The 19,800-nt window shown below is 43.6% G+C and overlaps 1 protein-coding gene across 1 annotated transcript; it reads right to left on the reverse strand.

Annotated features, from left to right (window-relative positions):
* Nucleotides 1-1,071: 1,071 nt before the first annotated feature.
* LOC136483708 (probable bifunctional methylthioribulose-1-phosphate dehydratase/enolase-phosphatase E1) lies at nt 1,072-8,157 on the reverse strand. Its single transcript, XM_066480849.1, has 12 exons — nt 7,793-8,157; nt 5,903-6,039; nt 5,719-5,814; nt 4,844-4,963; nt 4,259-4,348; nt 3,386-3,547; nt 3,023-3,175; nt 2,773-2,922; nt 2,576-2,677; nt 2,071-2,180; nt 1,756-1,874; nt 1,072-1,440 (listed from the first exon to the last, which is right to left on the reverse strand). The coding sequence occupies exons 1-12, from the start codon at nt 8,013-8,015 to the stop codon at nt 1,349-1,351; spliced, it is 1,554 nt and encodes a 517-aa protein (XP_066336946.1). The 5' UTR covers nt 8,016-8,157; the 3' UTR covers nt 1,072-1,348.
* Nucleotides 8,158-19,800: the final 11,643 nt, after the last annotated feature.

Consider the following 19,800-nt stretch of genomic DNA (forward strand, 5'->3'; position numbering starts at 1 on the left):
TCGTCCATCCTTTAAAAATTGAAACGATTTCCATCGACAGGGCATGACAACCATGATTGTCCAATCAATTTTCATTACCATGATCTAACTCAAATTGTCTCTGCAAAACACACGTCATGTTGTGTTAATCACCGAAACCCAACTAGGGGCCTAGATGCTTTCAGAGCCCAAGACATAGGCGCCAAAATCTATGGCGCCGAGACGGGTAAGCTCGACATCACCAACGATGACGCTGAGCTAAGGGTCTAGATTTTGAAAGCATACCTACAGGGGCATATTTATGAAAAGTTTCAAAAAAAAGGGCTAAAAAACAAAATTCAGGTAATGCGGTGGCCAGGCTAGGGTGCGGTGTTAGCGGGTGCGGTTTCCAGTGTTTGGACCCAATAAGAAACATCGGACCTAGTATGAAACAAACCTGGCGGATCTTCGACAACATCCAACGGACAGAGCGTCGCCTAAAACAAACTCAGATTTCAGGCGACTACACAATAGGAAAAGTGTTTAAATATAAACGACAATCTAATCACCGTGAATTTAAATATAAACGACTCAATCAGCAGTAAGAGTATATATTTACAAGTATTTCATGAATTATATATTTTTATAAAAAATAAATCTAGAAAATATCTTTTCTCTATCTCTGCACCTAAAAAAACTAACGTCATCATCCTCCACTCCAAGCTCATGCGTCCGCAACCTATCTGGTTTTGATTCGAAGACCAGATCTATGTGCCCACGTCCAATAGGTAGTCTTCGAAACTCATGTGTCCAGGTCCGATTATTGAGGTTCAGTCAAAAAAAAAAAAAACGTAGCTCCGATGCTACAGGCATATATCTAGTAGAAAAAGGAAATCTGCGATCGGTCTGTATGTTGGGCCTTCCCTAAACAAAACGAAAATGCCAGCTGTCAGTGGCCTTCACTAAAACAGAATGAAAATGCAGCCTTGAAGGTAACTACCAAATCTACAATTATATTTGGAAGACAAAATAAAAGGTGAGCAGTATGGAGAAGGCAGTACATTTTGCAGAAGATAAGTAGATCGATTGGTAAATGTAATTAGAGAAGCATCGGGGCAGAAACGTATAATAATAACTAATAAAAATGATCACAGCCACAACCTACAGACGCTGAGCAAGGAAATGCAAACTCTCCGGTTGCAGCTTAGCTACAAATACACAACGGACCAAAGTTTTTATTTCGCCGTTCCAACTTAGCATGTCACATCGTTTTGGCATGCTGCGGTGTTATACTGCTACTACTGCATGAACTGGTCGGCGAGCTAATATTATAGCCCAGGAAGCACTCGCTTATTACATATATCCAGACATGTCCAGATCACCATATTCCTCAGATCTCGCTGAATGATTTGACAGTGCCGAAACCATGATTGTCAGGAAGTGGAGCATTTCCTGGGCGAATGGAGATTATCACCTCAAAACCTGAAAGATATGGTTAAGTAGACAATGATCATTCCAAAATTTCTAGCTAGAAAAAATACGGGAACAACAAAACAAACACAACCAATGCTATGAGCAAATAAACAAGCATCGCCACAGCTTTATGATTATCTCACAAGGTCATAAGGCCCTAAAACAACAATGATACAATAACACGGACACATGATTATAATAACATCAACTGTAAAACTTTCGACTTAACACATTATGCAAGTAAAAAGAAATCTGGATGTGACAAATTAGAAGTCAGGATTTGTCTACAGAGGAACAAGGCTATTAAATGGAACTAGTCATTACCAGCGTTTTTTGCTGCAACAGCTTCTTGGAAGACATCGGTGATAAATAAGATTTGAGAAGGACTATCCACCCCAAGTGATTGAGAGATCTCAAAATAACTCCTTGTTTCTCTTTTGTTTCTGTATATAAAAGATGACAATCATGACTTATGTCAACTTTTTAATAGATTCGCAGATGAATGGAACAAGAAATCTATCACCAAACAAATCATAATTAATGTTCAGTTTTTGTGTATTTGAGAACAAAATCCCTTTTTCTTGTGTTGAAATCTTTTATAAAATTATAGGCTACTGCAACAAGAAATCCAGAGCTTACCCAGTGGTGGTATCAAAATACCCACACAGGAACTTTCGCAGGTCACCATATGTTGTATTGCCAAATAGAAGCCTTTGTGCTTCTCTACTTCCACTTGAGTATATGTAGACCTAATGACAAAGTATTCATAATTTTGCATCATGAGAAAATACGATTGCACGCTCTTTACAAACTAAGGAATGCATATTGTTGTGCTAACTTAACTAGAAAGCTATAATTTACAAAACTGAGATGAATGCAGTAGCTTAACAAACTCTTTTGAAAAAAGAAAAGAACAACACTTTCCCAGTGTTCCCTTTCATGTTGCACTAAATTTTATCGGCCTTGTGAGTTGTGAGTCTTGTGACAACCTACTAAGACAAAAAATAAGTTCCATTTTACACTAAATCTTGAAGCACTGAGCATTTTTAGCACTGATTTTCTATAATTAAAATCTATGTTGTATTTTTCTACAGCCTGGACAATCAGTATTTCACAATTCACATGAATTAGAGCAAAGAGATACCTTTATGCCACTAGCATGCCAGTTCTTTAGCGCCACAGGAACATCCTCAAAGACAACTCCCTGTAGCTCTTTCTTTTCAAATCCAGTCCTCCAAATATGACCCTGAATTTGGCCAATTAGAACAGCTGAACTATACCAAACAGAAAATTAATATGCTTGCAAAAGTGACCAAGAATGTGAATTGTAAACTAAGCTACCTGAAGTTGTTTCAATGGTGTGATCTTCCGGTCTGCTTTAATCATCGATTCAACATTGGCAACCAATGAATTGATAACCTCTTCTTTGCCAGCCTCATCGGGTGGAACTGGAACAGCCCCAAAAATTCCATTTCGTAAATCATCTTCAATCTGAATAGTTGACCACATGCTTGTTAGAACATGAATAAACAAAACAACCAGTGCAAACTATTAGTATCACTTAAAAACTTGTCATTGCTTCATTACTTACTTGGATGCGCAATAGTTTGATGTCGTCTTTAGTTTCTTCAGAATCAAACGTAGAAGTCAGATGTTTTCGTACATTATCACGGGCATAAGGGAACATAACATCAGTCACGAATGATATTGGAGTGGTTGTCCCCTCAATGTCTAGTACAACACACTGCGACAGTAGAAAAAAGATCAAGCTGAGTTTAACAGAAAAGACATTGTAATCACAAAAGCGTTAAGGAAAACAACAAAACTTCAAAAAAAAAAACTACAGAAATACTACAGACAGTTTTTTTGACAAAATGCTATGGACAGTTGCAAAGTAAAAATCCTACAGGTATCACGAATGGTATTCCCAAAATAATAGGAACAATGAAATAACCTTTGATGAATCAGCAGCATGACATCCATTAGGAATTTCAGAGCTTAAAATGCTGCGCTGTCTCTTTGCATTGTTTATTGGACCATGCTCAGGAGTTGTCCAATCAATACCTAGCTGATAGAGCTTGATGCAAGCATCTAAAAGATAATGATAGCATTCAGCCTGAAATGCAAGGCCACAAAAATGAAGTTCACATCTCCACTCGAATAAATAGGAATCACATAATTATCTCTAAACATAGCAGACATAACGGCAACATTTAAACAAGATTATTATCACAGCTCTTATGAATTAGAAGACTTCACATGAATATAATGGTACAAATACATTGCTTTTTTTCCTTAAAGAGAAGATCTAGTTCAGGAAATTTAGAGTGTCATCCAAATGAAGTCCTTAATTTGGTAATCCCAGAAGCCAAAGCAGGCCTGGGTATCATGCAGCAACGAGGGATTAATGAAATCATCAAATCAAGTTAAGGGTATTATGTGTCCCACTTCATTATATACTTAGTGCCAACTGAATCCAAATTTGTATCCAAGTCAAAAGTTGCATAACAAGATTCACCATATTAGCTTATATTCATGTAAAAATTTTATAAGGCAAGTTAACTTCCAGGGGAAAAGGAGTATCAAAGAGTAACCTAGGTGTAACAAACTGTTACATTTTATTTTTACCTAATCAGAATAACTATATGCTAAAATTAACCATCAAAGAATATCAATATAAGAGGTTTCGAAATGAAGGAACCAGAAGCCTAAACTGCAGAAACACAGATAACAATAACAGTGAGAGGTCATCAAAAGAATGGTAGGCAACAGTCAGAGTCCAGAGCATTTTAAAACAACTGCAGAAATTCACAGATAGAAAGCACACCTGTGTCTTGGCATTGATCCAAGAGTCACCCCATACATATATTCCGTGGTTCCTTACAAGCACAGCAGTTGCCTTTGGGTATGCTGCAATCTGTTAAATAATTTTGTATCAATGGCCTACATACATCTAAAATACTCATCACAACTTTGTTATCAAGATTCAAGAATATGTGGTCTTGGCTCAAACTCTAGATAAATCAAACAGTATTGTAAAAAACAACCAAATTGGACTGATAATTTATGATAATGGCTAAACTTTTACAGTAACTATAATCAGAGGCTATGAACATCAAATAAAACCGGTAATTTTCCCCATTTATCATCAAATAAACTTAAAACAATGTGCTAGAGACTTAATAAGCCTTGAATTGACTTGTTATAAGTTATAACTTATAAGGTTATCCCTAGAAGCCTGTTAAGCAGGGAATTTGGATTCAAATCCTTAACCTCAAGCGCATTGCTGGAATGATATCTTATCTGCACCAATAAGAACTAAAAACTCCAAAACAGCATAAGATTGTATCTGCACCTATATATTTGGTCTCTAGGATTGAGATGATTGAAAGATAGGAGTTTGATAGCATACCGCCTCACTTAGGGAGTCAGTGAGCTCATACTCATAAGGAGTATTCTCAATAATAGGAATGACCAATTCATCACGGTAGCCATGACCTTTGATTCCTTTGATCATTTCCATGTGGGTCACCTGCAGTAAGATCAGCATCAGACCGTCAGTATCTAGTCAAATAAGGATTTTCTTACCACAGCTATTTTAACATACAATAGAAGTTACTGTGAATTTTAGTTTCTAAATCCCGGCCATAGTATATAATCAAATTTCCAGCTAGGGTGTGATATTACCGACAAATTAAATTATCACTTTACATGTTAGTGGATTCTCGGAACATCCATGCCACTTTAGTTCTTTCCCATACATTTATTAACATTACAGTACGCTGTATGGAGAATTAAGGGAATTTGTATGAAGCCACTGTCCAGATCACTGGTCCAATCCAACTAGCTCATGCATGTATGCATGCAATCACTGTTGAACTTAGTCTGTGCACACAAAAAAGGTACTCCCTCCATTCCAAATTTTAAGTCGTTCTGGCTTTTATAGATACGTAGCTTTTGCTACACATCTAGATATACATTATGTCTAGATACATAATAAAAGCTATGTATCTAGAAAAGCCAGAACGACTTACAATTTGAATGGAGGGAGTAGCATTGTTTGTTTTTATGTTGCAGCTTCATGCTTTCTTGTTGAAATAACTTGCATGAAACAGAAGCGTGTTGTGGATATAATTTAAAAATCATTGGACTGTTTAATGCCATCTAAAACATCAGCAGATAAATGTTAATAACCGTAGTAGGCTTTTCCTTGGAAATGAAGATATCACAAAATGTTCAGTTTCACACATTTAATCAGATTGAGGACACTTGGACAATAGGAATTACCCTGAACTCCTTTGCACCAGGGTTGAGCATTGTTGCAATGCAAGTCTCTATTCCATGGCTGTGAATGACAGCCCCAGCTCCTCTCATCAGATACGCCTTCAAAACACCAAAGCAAACTAGAGTTTTCAGATCAAAACAAGCAGAAGCAACAGCAAAAGTTAAAACGAAGAGAGCATTCACAAACCTTCATGAACAGAGGAGCACAGTCCGTACACTTTGGAGGCTTGTTTGGCCATGGCTTTGCTACTGGCACAGAAAGCACTTTTCCATCTGCAGCCATCACATACATGTCCTCTGCTACCATCCTCTCCTTCTGCACACCTGAAAGAGGTCAACAACATTTATTGTCAATGGAATGAACTACAATAGCTACTTATCCTCAAATTTGAAGCTCGGTGCTGGCAGAATATTAGGTATAAAATTGTGTTTTCTTTCACACACTGCATATAGACCCACTAACTAGCAGTAAAGGTACTAGACAGCAATACCATACAAATAAGGATGCCGATTGATATTCTTGTGTATATGCCTTAGAGCCTGAACTGCTTAAGTTAGCTCAACACTGGACATCTAAAGAGATATTGTGTCAGTGGTACAAGTACAGCCCAATGCAGAACTCACAGTATACAATGAGCTCAAGCTCCCAATGCAGAACTGCACTGAGATATAAGCTAAACGATGCACACTTCAAAAGCTCAAACTTCTCTGTGCCATAACTTGGTAACAGAATTTTAAGTTGGTGCCATGGCAGACCATCATCATTCTAGGCCTTTTTCCAGCGAAACAACCTCTTCCAGTTGTTTCGAAATTTTAACTTGAATTTAGTTAAAAAGTCCCTTTCAAATTTCAATTGACAACCACAACAACAACAACAACAAAGCCTTTAAGTCCCAAACAAGTTGGGGTAGGCTAGAGTTGAAACCCAACAGAAGCAATCAAGGTTCAGGCACGTGAATAGCTGTCTTCCAAGCACTCCTATCTAAGGCTAAGTCTTTGGGTATATTCCATCCTTTCAAGTCTCCTTTTATTGCCTCTACCCAAGTCAACTTCGGTCTTCCTCTGCCTCTCTTCACGTTACTATCCTGACTTAGGATTCCACTACGCACCGGTGCATCTGGAGGTCTCCGTTGCACATGTCCAAACCATCTCAACCGGTGTTGGACAAGCTTTTTTTCAATTGGCGCTACCCCTAATCTCTCACGTATATCATCGTTCCGAACTCGATCCCTTCTTGTATGACCGCAAATCCAACGCAACATACGCATTTCCACGACACTTAGCTGTTGAATATGTCGTCTTTTCGTAGGCCAACATTCTGCACCATACAACATAGCAGGTCTAATCGCCGTCCTATAAAACTTGCCTTTTAGCTTTTGTGGTACCCTTTTGTCACATAGGACACCAGACGCTTGCCGCCACTTCATCCACCCTGCTTTGATTCTATGGCTAACATCTTCATCAATATCCCCGTCCCTCTGTATCATTGATCCTAAATATCGAAAGGTATCCTTCCTAGGCATTACTTGACCTTCCAAACTAACATCTTCCTCCTCCCGAGTAGTAGTGCCGAAGTCACATCTCATATACTCAGTTTTAGTTCTACTAAGTCTAAAACCTTTGGACTCCAAAGTCTCCCGCCATAACTCCAGTTTCTGATTTACTCCTGTCCGGCTTTCATCAACTAGCACTACATCGTCCGCGAAAAGCATACACCAAGGGATGTCCCCTTGTATGTCCCTTGTGACCTCATCCATCACTAAAGCAAACAAATAAGGGCTCAAAGCTGACCCTTGAGCGTTAACCTTAAGCGTTAACTTTATATGATAATGCCTCCTAACATTTCACTGCCAGGCCATGAATAATTTGGATCAACAAAAGGAGTCTGATCAGAGGCTTTGCACGTGAAGCGTGGAGACATATGGCATAAACCAAATAACTTGGGTAACAGAAGCGATCGTTTCTTTTCCAGGGGGCGATCGGCGGCAGCGTCTAATTCGCTACGCGGCAATTCGTCGAACAGGTGACACGCGCCCCCCAAGGCCACAAAAAGGCGAACAGGTGAATCGCTGGTTACCGGAGGGTGACATGACGATGAGGCGGTCGGCGAGCGGCACGGCGGGGTCGTTGACCTTGACGGTGATGCTGCCGCCGGTGCCCGTGACCCATCCCTGCGCGTAGAAGTGCCGACAGAGCTCCGCCACTAGCTCCCGCGCCTCCCGCACCGGCTCCCCCTCCAGGTACGCCTCCGACGCCGTCGCCGCCACCGCCGCCTCGCAGCTGCACCCGCCGCATGCCATGGCCGTCCCCCTTCCGCCGCCTCCGCCGCTCACGTGCCGGGATTCGAGCTGCGTGTGGGGCTGTCTTTATTCTCGCCGAGTGCAGTGCAGCCGAGGCGGCTCGATTAGTGCTTGCCAGGTTTCGAAGAGCGGACCCACACGTCAGTGAGTCATCCGCGGGGAATCTCGGGCGCGGGGCTGGGGGTTAACGGGACGGGAATAATCGGCACCGGGAGGCGGCTTTACTTTTGTTACTCGACATTACGGGCTACCCGCTCTGCGGCATGTGGAGAAGCGAAGGAGGGGGGCGTGGGACCGTATTGTCAGTGAAAACAGTAGGGGCGACTAGACGGTTTTGGGTATCTGTAAGTGGCACGACCAAGGTCATTGTCACGGGGAGGATGCGTGAAATAGGCTGCGGGACAGGTGGGGCCCGGTGAAATATGCCAGCATAGTTCGTGATGGCATCTCACCGCAAACGGCATGTTTGACACTGTTCTTTTCTAAAAAAAATACTCACTCTATACTGAAATAATCACACGTTTATACAAATGATCGAATGGCAAGGTTCCATGTGCAGCACAAGTGGCATAGCACAGTAGAGTAGTCAGTTGCCCTGTTCGTTTGACTGATAAGCCATGGCTGGAAATATTGTTGGCTGATTTATTGTGAGAGAAAAATATTATTTGTTGCCTGAAAAAAATACGACTTATAAGCCAAGCGCGAGACATGTGGATTAGTATGTAACGAAAACCAAAGAAACAAAACTCGACTTCAAGAAAGGAAACCGCCGGTGGCCTGCGAGATGCTCTCGTCCACTTGTTTCCTTTTTATCTCCTCCCGCATAGGGACAATCATTTCCTTTTTTTTCTCTCCCGAACAGCCACGTCGAGGCTCCCGTCCACACACTCATGATCCATCCTCTCGTCGCCGAACATGGCATCACCGCCCAGTGGCAGATCTAGAAACGATGCAAAAGCAGGGCTAAATAGCATAAGGCTAGAAATCCTACGATAATTTGGGTAGGGCTGAACGCTTAGACTCTAGACTATCTTTGGCTGAATATTGAGGTTTTGTTCGGCTGCTTATATAAGTCGACTTATTAGTTATGGTACAGTATTTTTCTCTCCCAACAAATCAGCCATACAAATCAGCACACGCGGCTTATAGACCAGCCGAACAAGGCCTGAAGAGGCGTTCTTAACTATTTAGAGCCACACCACGGGCTGCAGCCTCCCTAACCCGAGGTGCAGATCCGCCTCTATCATCGTCGTTATACTAGAGTTCTACCATGCGCATGCACGACTAGAGGCAGCAGGATGGACCATGGCCTCGTGAAGCTTGGCTATCTGCTCGCAGGTGGGGCGCGAGCTCCTCTATGGCTAGCAGGATCCCTGGCCCCGGCCCTAGCCAGTACGGGCAACAGGAGCTCGTCCCAACAGGAGCTGCAGGAAGTGGGCTAGGCGCGGATGCGGACACCGCATACGGGCTCGCCACCAAGCCGTCTAGGAGGTGGCAACCTCCAAGAGTAACAAGCACCACCGGCTTGCAACTCAATGACCTAGTGCCACTCGATGCAATCTCACAATGCAACGCACTAGAATCACTCACTCGCAATGGATTCGCACTTCTTGCAAGCGCAATTGAGTTAGAGGCTTCTCAAACCAAGCACACGCAAGGGCAATACATCCCCACGGTGCTCAACCTCAGCCAAGCCTGAGTTCCACCTCTATTTATAGCTCACAAGCCAAATAGAGTCGTTGGAGCCTTGGAATAGCTTTCTGCGCGGTCACCGGACAGCAACGTGCGAGCACCGGACAAGGGGTAGCGGTGCCCCAACAGTCGAATTGCAACGGCTATTTCAAACTAGCCATTGGACAAGTGGGCAGCGGACATAGGGGGTGGTGCACCGCCCTATGGGTGGCGGTGCCATCTGCCGGCCAAAACCCAAACCCGGTGCTCTCTAGGAAATTATGGTGGTGTCAGGCATCGGATAGTCCGGTGACCATGGTGATGCTACCTTCAGCTAAAACTTGATTTCCACCACCTCAAGCTTATAGAGCATTTCACTAGCTTTCTGAAAAGTCCTAGATCATCGAAATCGGAGTTCGAAGCTAAGAGTTATGCCCAAAATATGAAAGGATGGTGCTGCTGAAATGGGCACGTTGCAGGGAGTGGTGATGCACCATGCAAGGGGTGGCGGTGCACCGCCCTAGGGTGTTTGATGCACACCGGAAAGGGCGGTGTCACCCCCTAGTTGGGCTGCACGTTGACCACAAGTTTGGTTGCGTTTTTCGACCCTCGAATAACCCAAACTTGCTCTTTTCTTCTCCTTTTTTTCTCCAACTTCACCAAGTTGATCCAAATTAACTCCAACAACTTCTCCTTTGCAAATGTACCAACACCACCAAGTGTACAACATCACGTGTAAGTGTGTTAGCATTTTTACAATTATTTTTCAAAGGATTAGTCACTCAAATCATCACGCCACTCAATCCTAGCAATGATGCAAAGTTAGATCATTTGAGTGGTACTAGATGATCGATATGCAAACAAGTTTGCCCTTCTTGATAGTATGGCTATCTATCCTAAACCCGATCATAAACTTCTCTACACACCTATGACCAGTGAAATAAAATGCATTATAGATTATACCTGATGAGGACATCACTACTTCATCGCATACAAGCCAAGGAGAGGAGGAGGTTCAGCATGGGCGTCCAATTCATATTTTTCATGGTGGAAGCCCAGTCCAACTCAAGTTCGAGTCCGGCTCGGGCTCTAAGACCAGTCTGCCTTAAACTGGTCACCCAGAACGCATCCGGACTCCGTTTTCGATGATCCACATATAGTTGGAAAGCTAATTTGATAAGGAAGCCAATCCAAGTGGTTTCATGTTAAAAGACCTTCAGAATCAACAGGAATCATCGAAACAAGTCAGTGTCCAGAATCTACCAGGGTGCTGCGACACCATCTTTTGGTCCGTTGGACCGTGTATCGTGTTTGGGCCCATTAAGGGGCGCGTCCAGGGGGGTGACGCTCAAGACTATAAATAGCAGTCGTCGCTCTCCTTAGGGTTTGGGTTTTGTTTAGTTCTTGATTTCCTTGTGAAACAGACATCATTTTGCTGCAACTATGCCGCCAAGGCTACTTGCTGTGAACTAGGGCCCTAGTTCTTGATCTTATTCGCCTGTAGTGATTAGTCCTTTCGAATAAAGACTTGAACTCCTTCTTATTTTCATAAGCCTCATATTTATTTGCAATTTTAGATTGCATTCATCCCATTCTTGCTTGTATTCTCGATTCACTTGCAGGAAAGCCTAGTCGGCGAGGTCAATCACGTTCACGTGGTTGATAACCAATGGAGCAGTGGTGTAACGGTTGCTAGGGTCCAAATCAGTCTTGGTTCAAAGCCTAGATCATGAACATCGAGTCTCCACCAATCGACGCTATCATACCTTTTGGAAGATTGGGCCTAGTCTACATCAATACCTTTGCCTTACGCATTTTGTTCCATCTCCTCCAATGTTGATGCAACACATCCATCAACCTTGATCAACAAATGATATGATCCACTTCATATCATCACATCACCTTATTGGTTCATCAATCTTGACCTTACTTGCTTTTCACCATTGCCTTTATCCATTGGTGCCAAGTCTTGCTCAAGCTTCACTGCCACACGGTCCATTGCTCCAAAGCCTCCAACTTGCCCTTCACTCTTGCAACTAGCCCATCAAGCCAAGTCTTGTCTTGATCTTCTCCATCTTAGTCACTGTAACACCCTCGATGTTATACTATACAATCTTTTGCTAAAACACTGCATGGGCATCGCATTATGTGTAAATGTATGTAATATAGGGTGTAAAGCAATGTACGTAACTTGAAACGATCATCGGAAACATGAAACAAAAGTTACATTTCATAGTCAAGTTATAATCACTTAGGGTTTTAAATCAATTTTTATTAAGCGGACATGTTATATAACGCATATATGGAACTTTAATAGAGTTTGTAGTACAAACTTTGTAGATGGTGATGAAATACATGTGGTCGAGAAAGGAATTCACTAGCTAGCATACCGGATAGCTTGGAAATCGAAGTTGACGCGAAACCGGTCAAGACTTAACCAAATCTCTTAAGTCGGAAAATGGTTTGACAAGGCCAAGTTTGATAATTTTTGTAGGAGAATTGGGTTAAGTAGTGGGGTGGCTTTAGGGCTAGTTTTAGTAGCTCAACATGCCCTCTTGAGTGTAGAAAAGTTGGTTTGGCATTTGAATCATCGAATGGGGATTTTTGGGACGCTTTAAAAAGTGTGCATGCAATGTTTTGCGTCGAGTTCCTCACGTTGACGCGGTCACCATGTTCCTATGCCATCGGTGGCGCGCTGGCCATGCGCGTGTGTCTGGCTGCACTCGGCTGGTCCTGGTGGCCGGCTGCCCGGGAGCGCAGCTACTCCTCCCCCGCTGTTGCATCGTGCACTGCCGCTGATGTCGCTGCTGGCGCTCTTGTGGCTACCCGTGTCCCTCCGTGCCGGCCCTGCTCTGCCGGGCACCATCGTGTAGGCTTTGCATCGCCACTGCTGTGCCAGGCCATGTTGCACGAGCAGAGCACATGCACGCCCGCGCCGTGCACCGTCGTGCTCTGTGGGCCCGATGTCTGGCTGGTCCGCTGTCGCTTGGCCGCCTGCCTCGCCGGGTCATCGCCATGCCATAGCATTTCGTCACGTCCGCCTATGCCGCTGAGCCACCGTCGTCCCATCACTGCTATGCCACGCTGTCATCGTCGCATCCGCCTGCACTCTGCATCGCTGCCGTCTTGATTTGGTGCACATGGCCGAGCCACCGTTGGCTTATATTTATGGCAATGTGGCCAACCATTCCTGAGCGCGTTTCACTGATTCCCCAATAGCCTATAGCACGTGCGCGCTTAAACTATGAGTTGATAGCCATGTCTTGCCATAGCAATGACGAGCCAAGCCATGTCTGCCTTTTCCTCTATTTCCTCTGCCGCCATGGTCGTCGGGCCTACAAGTTCAATTCGGCATAGTGGAGTCACCTCGGTCTAATTAACCTTGCCTATGGCTTCGTTGTGTAGTTAGCCAGCCACCCGACCCCATCTTGCATTGATCCTTACCATGCCATGCTCCAATTTGGAGCTTTCTTCCTGCTGGGTCAATAAGACCATATCAGCATGCGTCGGCGGCAAGGCCCCCACTCCAGAGCTACTTGTGTTTGATCTATTGCACCGCCAGCTTTGCCTCCACCTACCCATCACCCGGCACACCTTTGTCGAGTTGATACCACCTCCTAGATGCCCCTGATGCGGTCTTGCCACCACGGTGCACCACCGCACCATCCGTGCACACGTGGCCAGCTTGGCTCAGGCCACCTCTGGCCAAACTACCACCTTGGCTGGGTCCGTGGTGAGTTCCTTGAGCTCACTCGCTACCCCAACTGCTTCGGCGTTGTTGTAGCTCACCAAAATGTCACCGCTTTGTTGCAGGAGCTCTGCCGTTGTGGTTCGGCTTTACTACGGCGTCCTAGCTCACGTTTTCTTCGCCTAGCGTTTCGTGTTCGCGCCTAGGCAAGTACCGGCTCCCTAGATAGGGCTGGGTGGGTCCCGGTTGCCCGACGGGGGTCGTCGTTGCCATCAGTCGCCGCGCTGGCGTGCGTGGCCTAGTCAGGGACTCCCCGATGTGAAGACAGATTGTTGAAGGGTCATTTTGCATAGTTGCAGACTGAAGGAATAGTGCGCTTAGTGCTAGCGCTATTACCGGGTAGCCTGAGGGCGTTTTTGCAAAATGATCGGCGCGCACGGGCCTCCCCATTGTGGGCCATCGCTGCGCAGTTGGGCCGCGCCCCGCGTGGGCCATGCTAGCGGGTCACGTGCGTGCGCGCTACGTGGGAGTGGGTGTGGATATGGTTTTTCATTTCTAGGGAATTAGTAAATGTTTATTCAATTTAGTTTTGAGCTAATCTTTGTAAAATTGTAGTAAATTCTGTATGTGTCTAAAAATAGTGAAACAAAATTTGTTAGGTTTACAAAAAAATACTATCTATCTGTTGGTGTAGTTAGTTTATAGTTATCTGTGATAATGATAGATTCATTAATTTATTTAGGAAAGCTTAGTATTATTTAGCTTAATATTTGTAGGAATTTTTGTGGTAAATTGGTGATAGCTTTGGCCATGAAATTTTTCTAGTAAGTTCATTGTATTATTATGTGCTCACTGTAATTTTTGTAACCTTAGAGTAGGTTGATAAATAGGGTAGCTAATACTCCTTGTTTTGTCGTATATATGGTAAACCGATATTAAGAGTAAGAATGCCTTTAGTTGCTAAGTAATACATAAAATATTTCATATCTGTTAATGGAAATGATAGGTAACTTAGCATGTTAGTTGGTAGAGCTAGCTTAGTAGCTTGATAGATGTATTTTATTTTAAGAGTTGTTGTTGCCATATTATTAAGTGTTGCATCATCATTTCATGCATATAGGTAACGAGTTGGTAGAGTTCATGCCTACGGACAACTAAGAGTATGAGGAGATTATTGAGGAGTATAAGGAGGAGATTCTCATATAGGAGGGAGCCTCGGAGCCTTCAATTGCTGACTTTGTTGACACCCCGCCTGCTCAAAGCAAGCCCCAGTGCATAACCCTTATTTTAAATGATCACTGAATATATATGTGATGTGCATTTACGTTACAGACATTTTATGGAAACAACATACATAGATATACCTACCTATGAGTCCTACTAGTATAGGTCGAGTAGCTGCTATGCTCAGAATTTTGGTAGCATGAGTAATGTAACACCCCTGGTGTTAGTCTTACCTAATTGCACTTGCATTTCCTGATCATGAGCATCATTCATCCATTCATAAGCATATATCACTTGAAACATGTGAAACATGATTATGAAACAAGAGTATCGTTTCAAGTGTTTTCATCATTTCAGTACCTTTAGTGCTTGATTTTTGTATGACCAATCTATGGTATAGCTAAATATATTGTTAAACATCTTAGCTATGCTTAGAAAGTCATTAGGAACAATGTTCATGTTGATCATTTTGCCCAATTAAGATTTCAAATCATGGTTTGACTTGTTTTGACCCTAGGACTTTTTGGTTTGACTGTTCAAAAAGTACCACTTAGAATATTTGCATGTCTAAGCAACCTAAAGCAAAGTTGTAGCAAATTTTATAAGGAACAAAAGTTATTTTGTGGCCAAGTCATGAAAATGAGCACAACATGTTCAATTTGGGCCCACAAGTCGGATTTGTGGTGCTGACTCAACACTTAGAATATTTCTAAGTCAAAAGTCAGATTCCAGTTTCATGTACTCAACTTTGGCTCGATATAACTTGTGATCCAGTGAGATTTAGGTCTTGGTCCTGTAATATGATTTCTAGCTGGTACTTAGAGCTATAACTTTCATTTCTACTATTTTCGCTAAGGACCAACGGATTAGGAGTTAGAGCCTCACCAAATGGCGTTGTCAGTCAGTTCATTGATCGCTGAATCGTAGCTACAGTGTTCCGGTTTCAGTTAGTCCATGGCCGACCGAGGTCAGGTGGTGGCCGCCGCGTGTTCGCCACGCGCTCGGCTCGCCCTGACCACGCAGCGCGCTGGCTAGCTTGAAGAGGAGCGCGCCCTGCTGCTCTCCGCACGCGCTCTGCCCCCTTTCACCCCTCCTTGCCTTCCCCATTCGCAGCCGCAGCGCACCGCCGATGCCATCAGCTCCGCCGGGCTCGCTCGAGCTCGCCGCGGCGCCACAGCCACCACCATTCAACCCGCAGCTCCGCCATCGCCTCTCGGACCTCGTCAGCGCTTTCATGGAGCCAGCCAAGCTGTAGGTGAGCGACATTGCCACCGTGCACCACCGCGGCATGGCCACCATGGTCACCGCCGGTGATCGCACGCGGTCCCGCCTGACCGCTTCACCGTAGCCACTAGCCGTAGCATAGGAAGGTCCGCCTTGTTTACCCTGTGCTTGCGCGCGCCTTGTATGGCCACCAACCGTCGGGGTTCGCCGGAGCACCACCGTGCGCCATGGCCGAGCCACCGTGGGCCATGGCCGGTATCCAGGGAGTCCATTAGAGTCTAGCTTTAGGGGTGCTATGGGTGCGGGAGACCGAGGTGAGCACGCCGGTGCCGTCGGGTTCACCGGGGGAGCTCGCCGTCGGCGAATTTCGCGGCTGCCGCGCCGTCGTCTCCCTCCGTCCCCTGTTCTGTGTCTATGACACGGGGGTCCCGCGCGTCAGTCGCTGAGCCGAAGAGGGAGCCAGGCTTGGGCTGCGCTGTGTCGTGGGCCGTCGGATCTTTTCGGGCCGGCCCAGTACTGTTTAAGTGATTGGATTTCCCTTTTATTCTTTATTATCTAAAATCTAAAATGGTTTGAAAATTGTTTGGGTGATCAAACTTGCTCCAAATTTGTTGAAACAAATTTTGCTAGGTTCCTTATCATCAGATCTACTTGGGAAAATTATTGCATGTCATTTTTGGGATACTTTTCTGTAGGATTTTATTTAATCATGGATATTGCTGATAACTTGAAAAATATGTAGAAAAATCTATAGTCTGCAGAAAAAATATGATTTCAAGTTTGTTAATCTTCTTAGGTCATGTACTTCCTAGTAAAAATATGTTTTATGCATGTGCTGTGAGAAAATTTTGAGGTGTAGTTCAAGTGCCTTTAATGGTTGATTTTTGTTATTTTTGCTAGAGAGCAAACTTTGTATAAAACATGCATGTGGTAATTTTAGTACAGTCATCATAGGCTATGAAGAACCTAGGAAAAATATTAATTTTGTTGTTTGACACTTTTCATAGTAGAAAGTAATTTCATGCTCATTTTTATGCTATAGCTTGTCATTTTTGTGTAGGATAGTTTACTTATCCAAATGTCATGAAATTTTTATGGTAGTCTGTTTAGGGTAGTATTATGCTACTATAATTTTCTCAGATTTTTAGGAGCATCAGAAATATATGTTGCTATTCAAACCTATTATTAATTAGGGTTTAAGCAAGTGTTGCTTTAAGTGTGATTAATAAATTAGCAAAGCTTTGGTGTATCTTTGAAGTATTTAATAAAATATGTTGACTTAACATATTAGTAGTAGAAGAGAATGCAGTAGATGACATGTGCTTATAGTATAGTTTCTTGGATGATGTTGACTACCTTGTATTTCAACATACCCATGGCATTCACCTCCTTCGATGCACCGTTTGCATAATCACTTACGCGCATTGCATCATACAGGATTGCAAACCGAGAACCCAGTCGTCATACCCGAGGAGCCAGAGGAGCAGCTCGAGGTGCAGCAGCAGGAAGTGCCAGAAGCCGACGAGGAGGACGTTGAGGAACTTCCGGAGTGCCCCGATCACCGTCCGAGCTCATTCAAGAGAGGCAAGCCCCGGAGCATTTTTCTCCCGGTTTGCGATTATTTAATTAAATACTTTACTTTAAATTGATGCATTATGTTCAGGAGTTGTTTGCAACCGTTGCTGCATTATACCTTGCTTACCTTTGTTATACTATATCCTTGTTACCCTGGTATCCGCAGTCGAGTCAATGCTTAGCTGGCTTAGACCGGTAGAAGTCAGGTGATTTCCTGTCACCTGCGAGCTATAGGTGGTTACCTGGATCTGCTTGGATGACTATGAAGTCATGGTATAACTAAGTGTTAAATGAAGTTGAGACCGGACGGAGACTTGCAAAGTTTTGGACTATAGTGCTTTCCGTTTGTGTCGATTAAGGACCGACCGTTGTTGGGCCTCGAGTCATGTTGAACGCATGCCTTACATTTAGCTGGCCGGATAAAGTACCTTCTGACCGCAAAGCTGGGAGATTTTTCAGGCCGAGTAGATTGCCCGCAACGCACTGTACCGGAGCAGGTGTGGTAGGACACGGGGGCGGGATGATAAGACCAAAGTGCAGTCGGTCGGCCCCCGGGTACATGTGGTTCCTGGCAAACTCGAGATTCCTAGAAAGTTGTCTCGGTGATCAATATCTCACTTTAGCGGGTGAGTGAGGTTTGTGTAAGGAACAAATCACCAGCTGGTTAGGAATCGATTCGAATCGCCATCGCTCCTAGATAGTGAGCACTTGACTTGAGTTACTTCATCGTAGTAAATGTTATGGAACACCTAGACAGTTATAATGAATATGACAGTATGGAAGTTGTTTAATGATCATTGGTTATCATTATCTGCTTAATCACATGTTTACTCTTGTATAGGTGCAAATCTAGTTGACAGGTTAATAATAATTAACTTGGCAATAATGCTTTTAGAAAGGTTCTTGAAATGCTAAAAATGCTTCTTTTTGCAAATGAGTCAGCTACCCTACTATAAAGCCCTTCATAATCCTTGGTGTCATTTATTTTCGGTTATGTCGGGTAAGTCTGGCTGAGTACCTTCTCGTACTCAGGGTTTTATTCCCACTTGTTGCAGATGGGCAGATGTATTACGGCTACTGTATCAACTGCCTTTATCCTACGATGGGTGATGCTTAGGACCATGGGCATGGTCATTCCTTACGTCTCACCTGATGCTTTTGTTGGAGATAATCATTCGCTGGCACTATATTTAAACTCCACGTGAGTGTTTGTGTGGTTTGAACAAATGACTTCTGCTACTTTTATTCGAACTGGTTTGTAATAACTATGTTTAAACTCTGATGTATCTGAGATCGCGAACTTTTATGTAATATGTGATGGTGACCGCTAAACTTATTACGATCATGGCTGGGACACAAGTTGGTTTGAAATCCTTCGTGATTTCATGGACTACCGGGTTATACGGGCTTAAGTTTGCTCAATCGTCTGCTCTGGTGGATGATTTTCTTACTTAATTTCGTATAATTGGTCGGTTCTGTCACAGCTGGTATCAGAGCATGGTTTAGCGTGTACTGTTCACAAGTGTATTTAAAACAAAAAGGCATTTGGAAAACATGATTTTAAAACTATAAAGTGTGCCAGTGATCATATCCTTTATGCCCAGTTAAGGACTTTAGGTGGCTTAATTAAGTACTGACTGGGGTTCTTGCATCATATTTCTCTTTCGTCACTCATACGGCGTGCTATTGTATAAGTGCCACTTGGTTGAGTGGTAATGAATGGATCATTTGCCTCTACGCCTCGGTAAGTGTGAGTTGTGAGAGCATGATCGGATACACCGCCGATCTAGGGTGAATGCTTATATGATGCTGGAGTAATTACATGTTCTACGCATGTTTTACAAAGGTATCTCATGTATGGGTCTTCCGTCTGTGGAGGCGATGCCGTCAATAGGACGATGGTTCGGGTAGTTACTACCGTGGTACACGTATCTGGGGATTCGTGTAGAGCGTGTAGATAAAAATTTTACTGCTTTTATGCATTCATTGGGAATTGGGCTGAAATGAATCTTCTACAGGTACATAACAACGCTATCGTGTAGAACGTATTAGCTACGTATTTGAGAGATCGTTGTTATGCCACCGAATTCGTCGTTAGAAATTATTTATTTCCTAAGTTTGTGAGAACGTATGGCACGTACATACATCATGTTACTTGTGCATTTCATTCATCTCATGCATTCCTCCCCTTATAAATTGATTATCTCATTTTGATAAAAGAGATATCACCAAAAATATGTTTCCCCGAGGTAATAAGAGAACTTTTGCTACAGATGGCCCGCACGAAGCAGACCGCCCGTAAGTCCACCGGAGGAAGAGCACCCCGATGTCCGTTGGCCCTGAGGGAGCACCGCACCACGAACACCTTCTTGAGCGAGTTTGGCATGCCAACTTTGCTTTGGA

Source organism: Miscanthus floridulus, chromosome 9 (assembly GCF_019320115.1).
Source record: "Miscanthus floridulus cultivar M001 chromosome 9, ASM1932011v1, whole genome shotgun sequence".
NCBI lineage: Eukaryota > Viridiplantae > Streptophyta > Magnoliopsida > Poales > Poaceae > Miscanthus > Miscanthus floridulus.

Bases quoted from the DNA above. Each gene is read 5' to 3' on its own strand.
- LOC136483708 (XM_066480849.1), bottom strand. From the start codon at position 8,015: ATGGCATGCGGCGGGTGCAGCTGCGAGGCGGCGGTGGCGGCGACGGCG. The intron at 3,176-3,385 runs GTTATTTCATTG...CTACTGTCGCAG, and splicing joins ATGCTGCTGATTCATCAAAG to TGTGTTGTACTAGACATTGA. The intron at 2,678-2,772 runs GTAGCTTAGTTT...GGCCAAATTCAG, and splicing joins CACCATTGAAACAACTTCAG to GGTCATATTTGGAGGACTGG.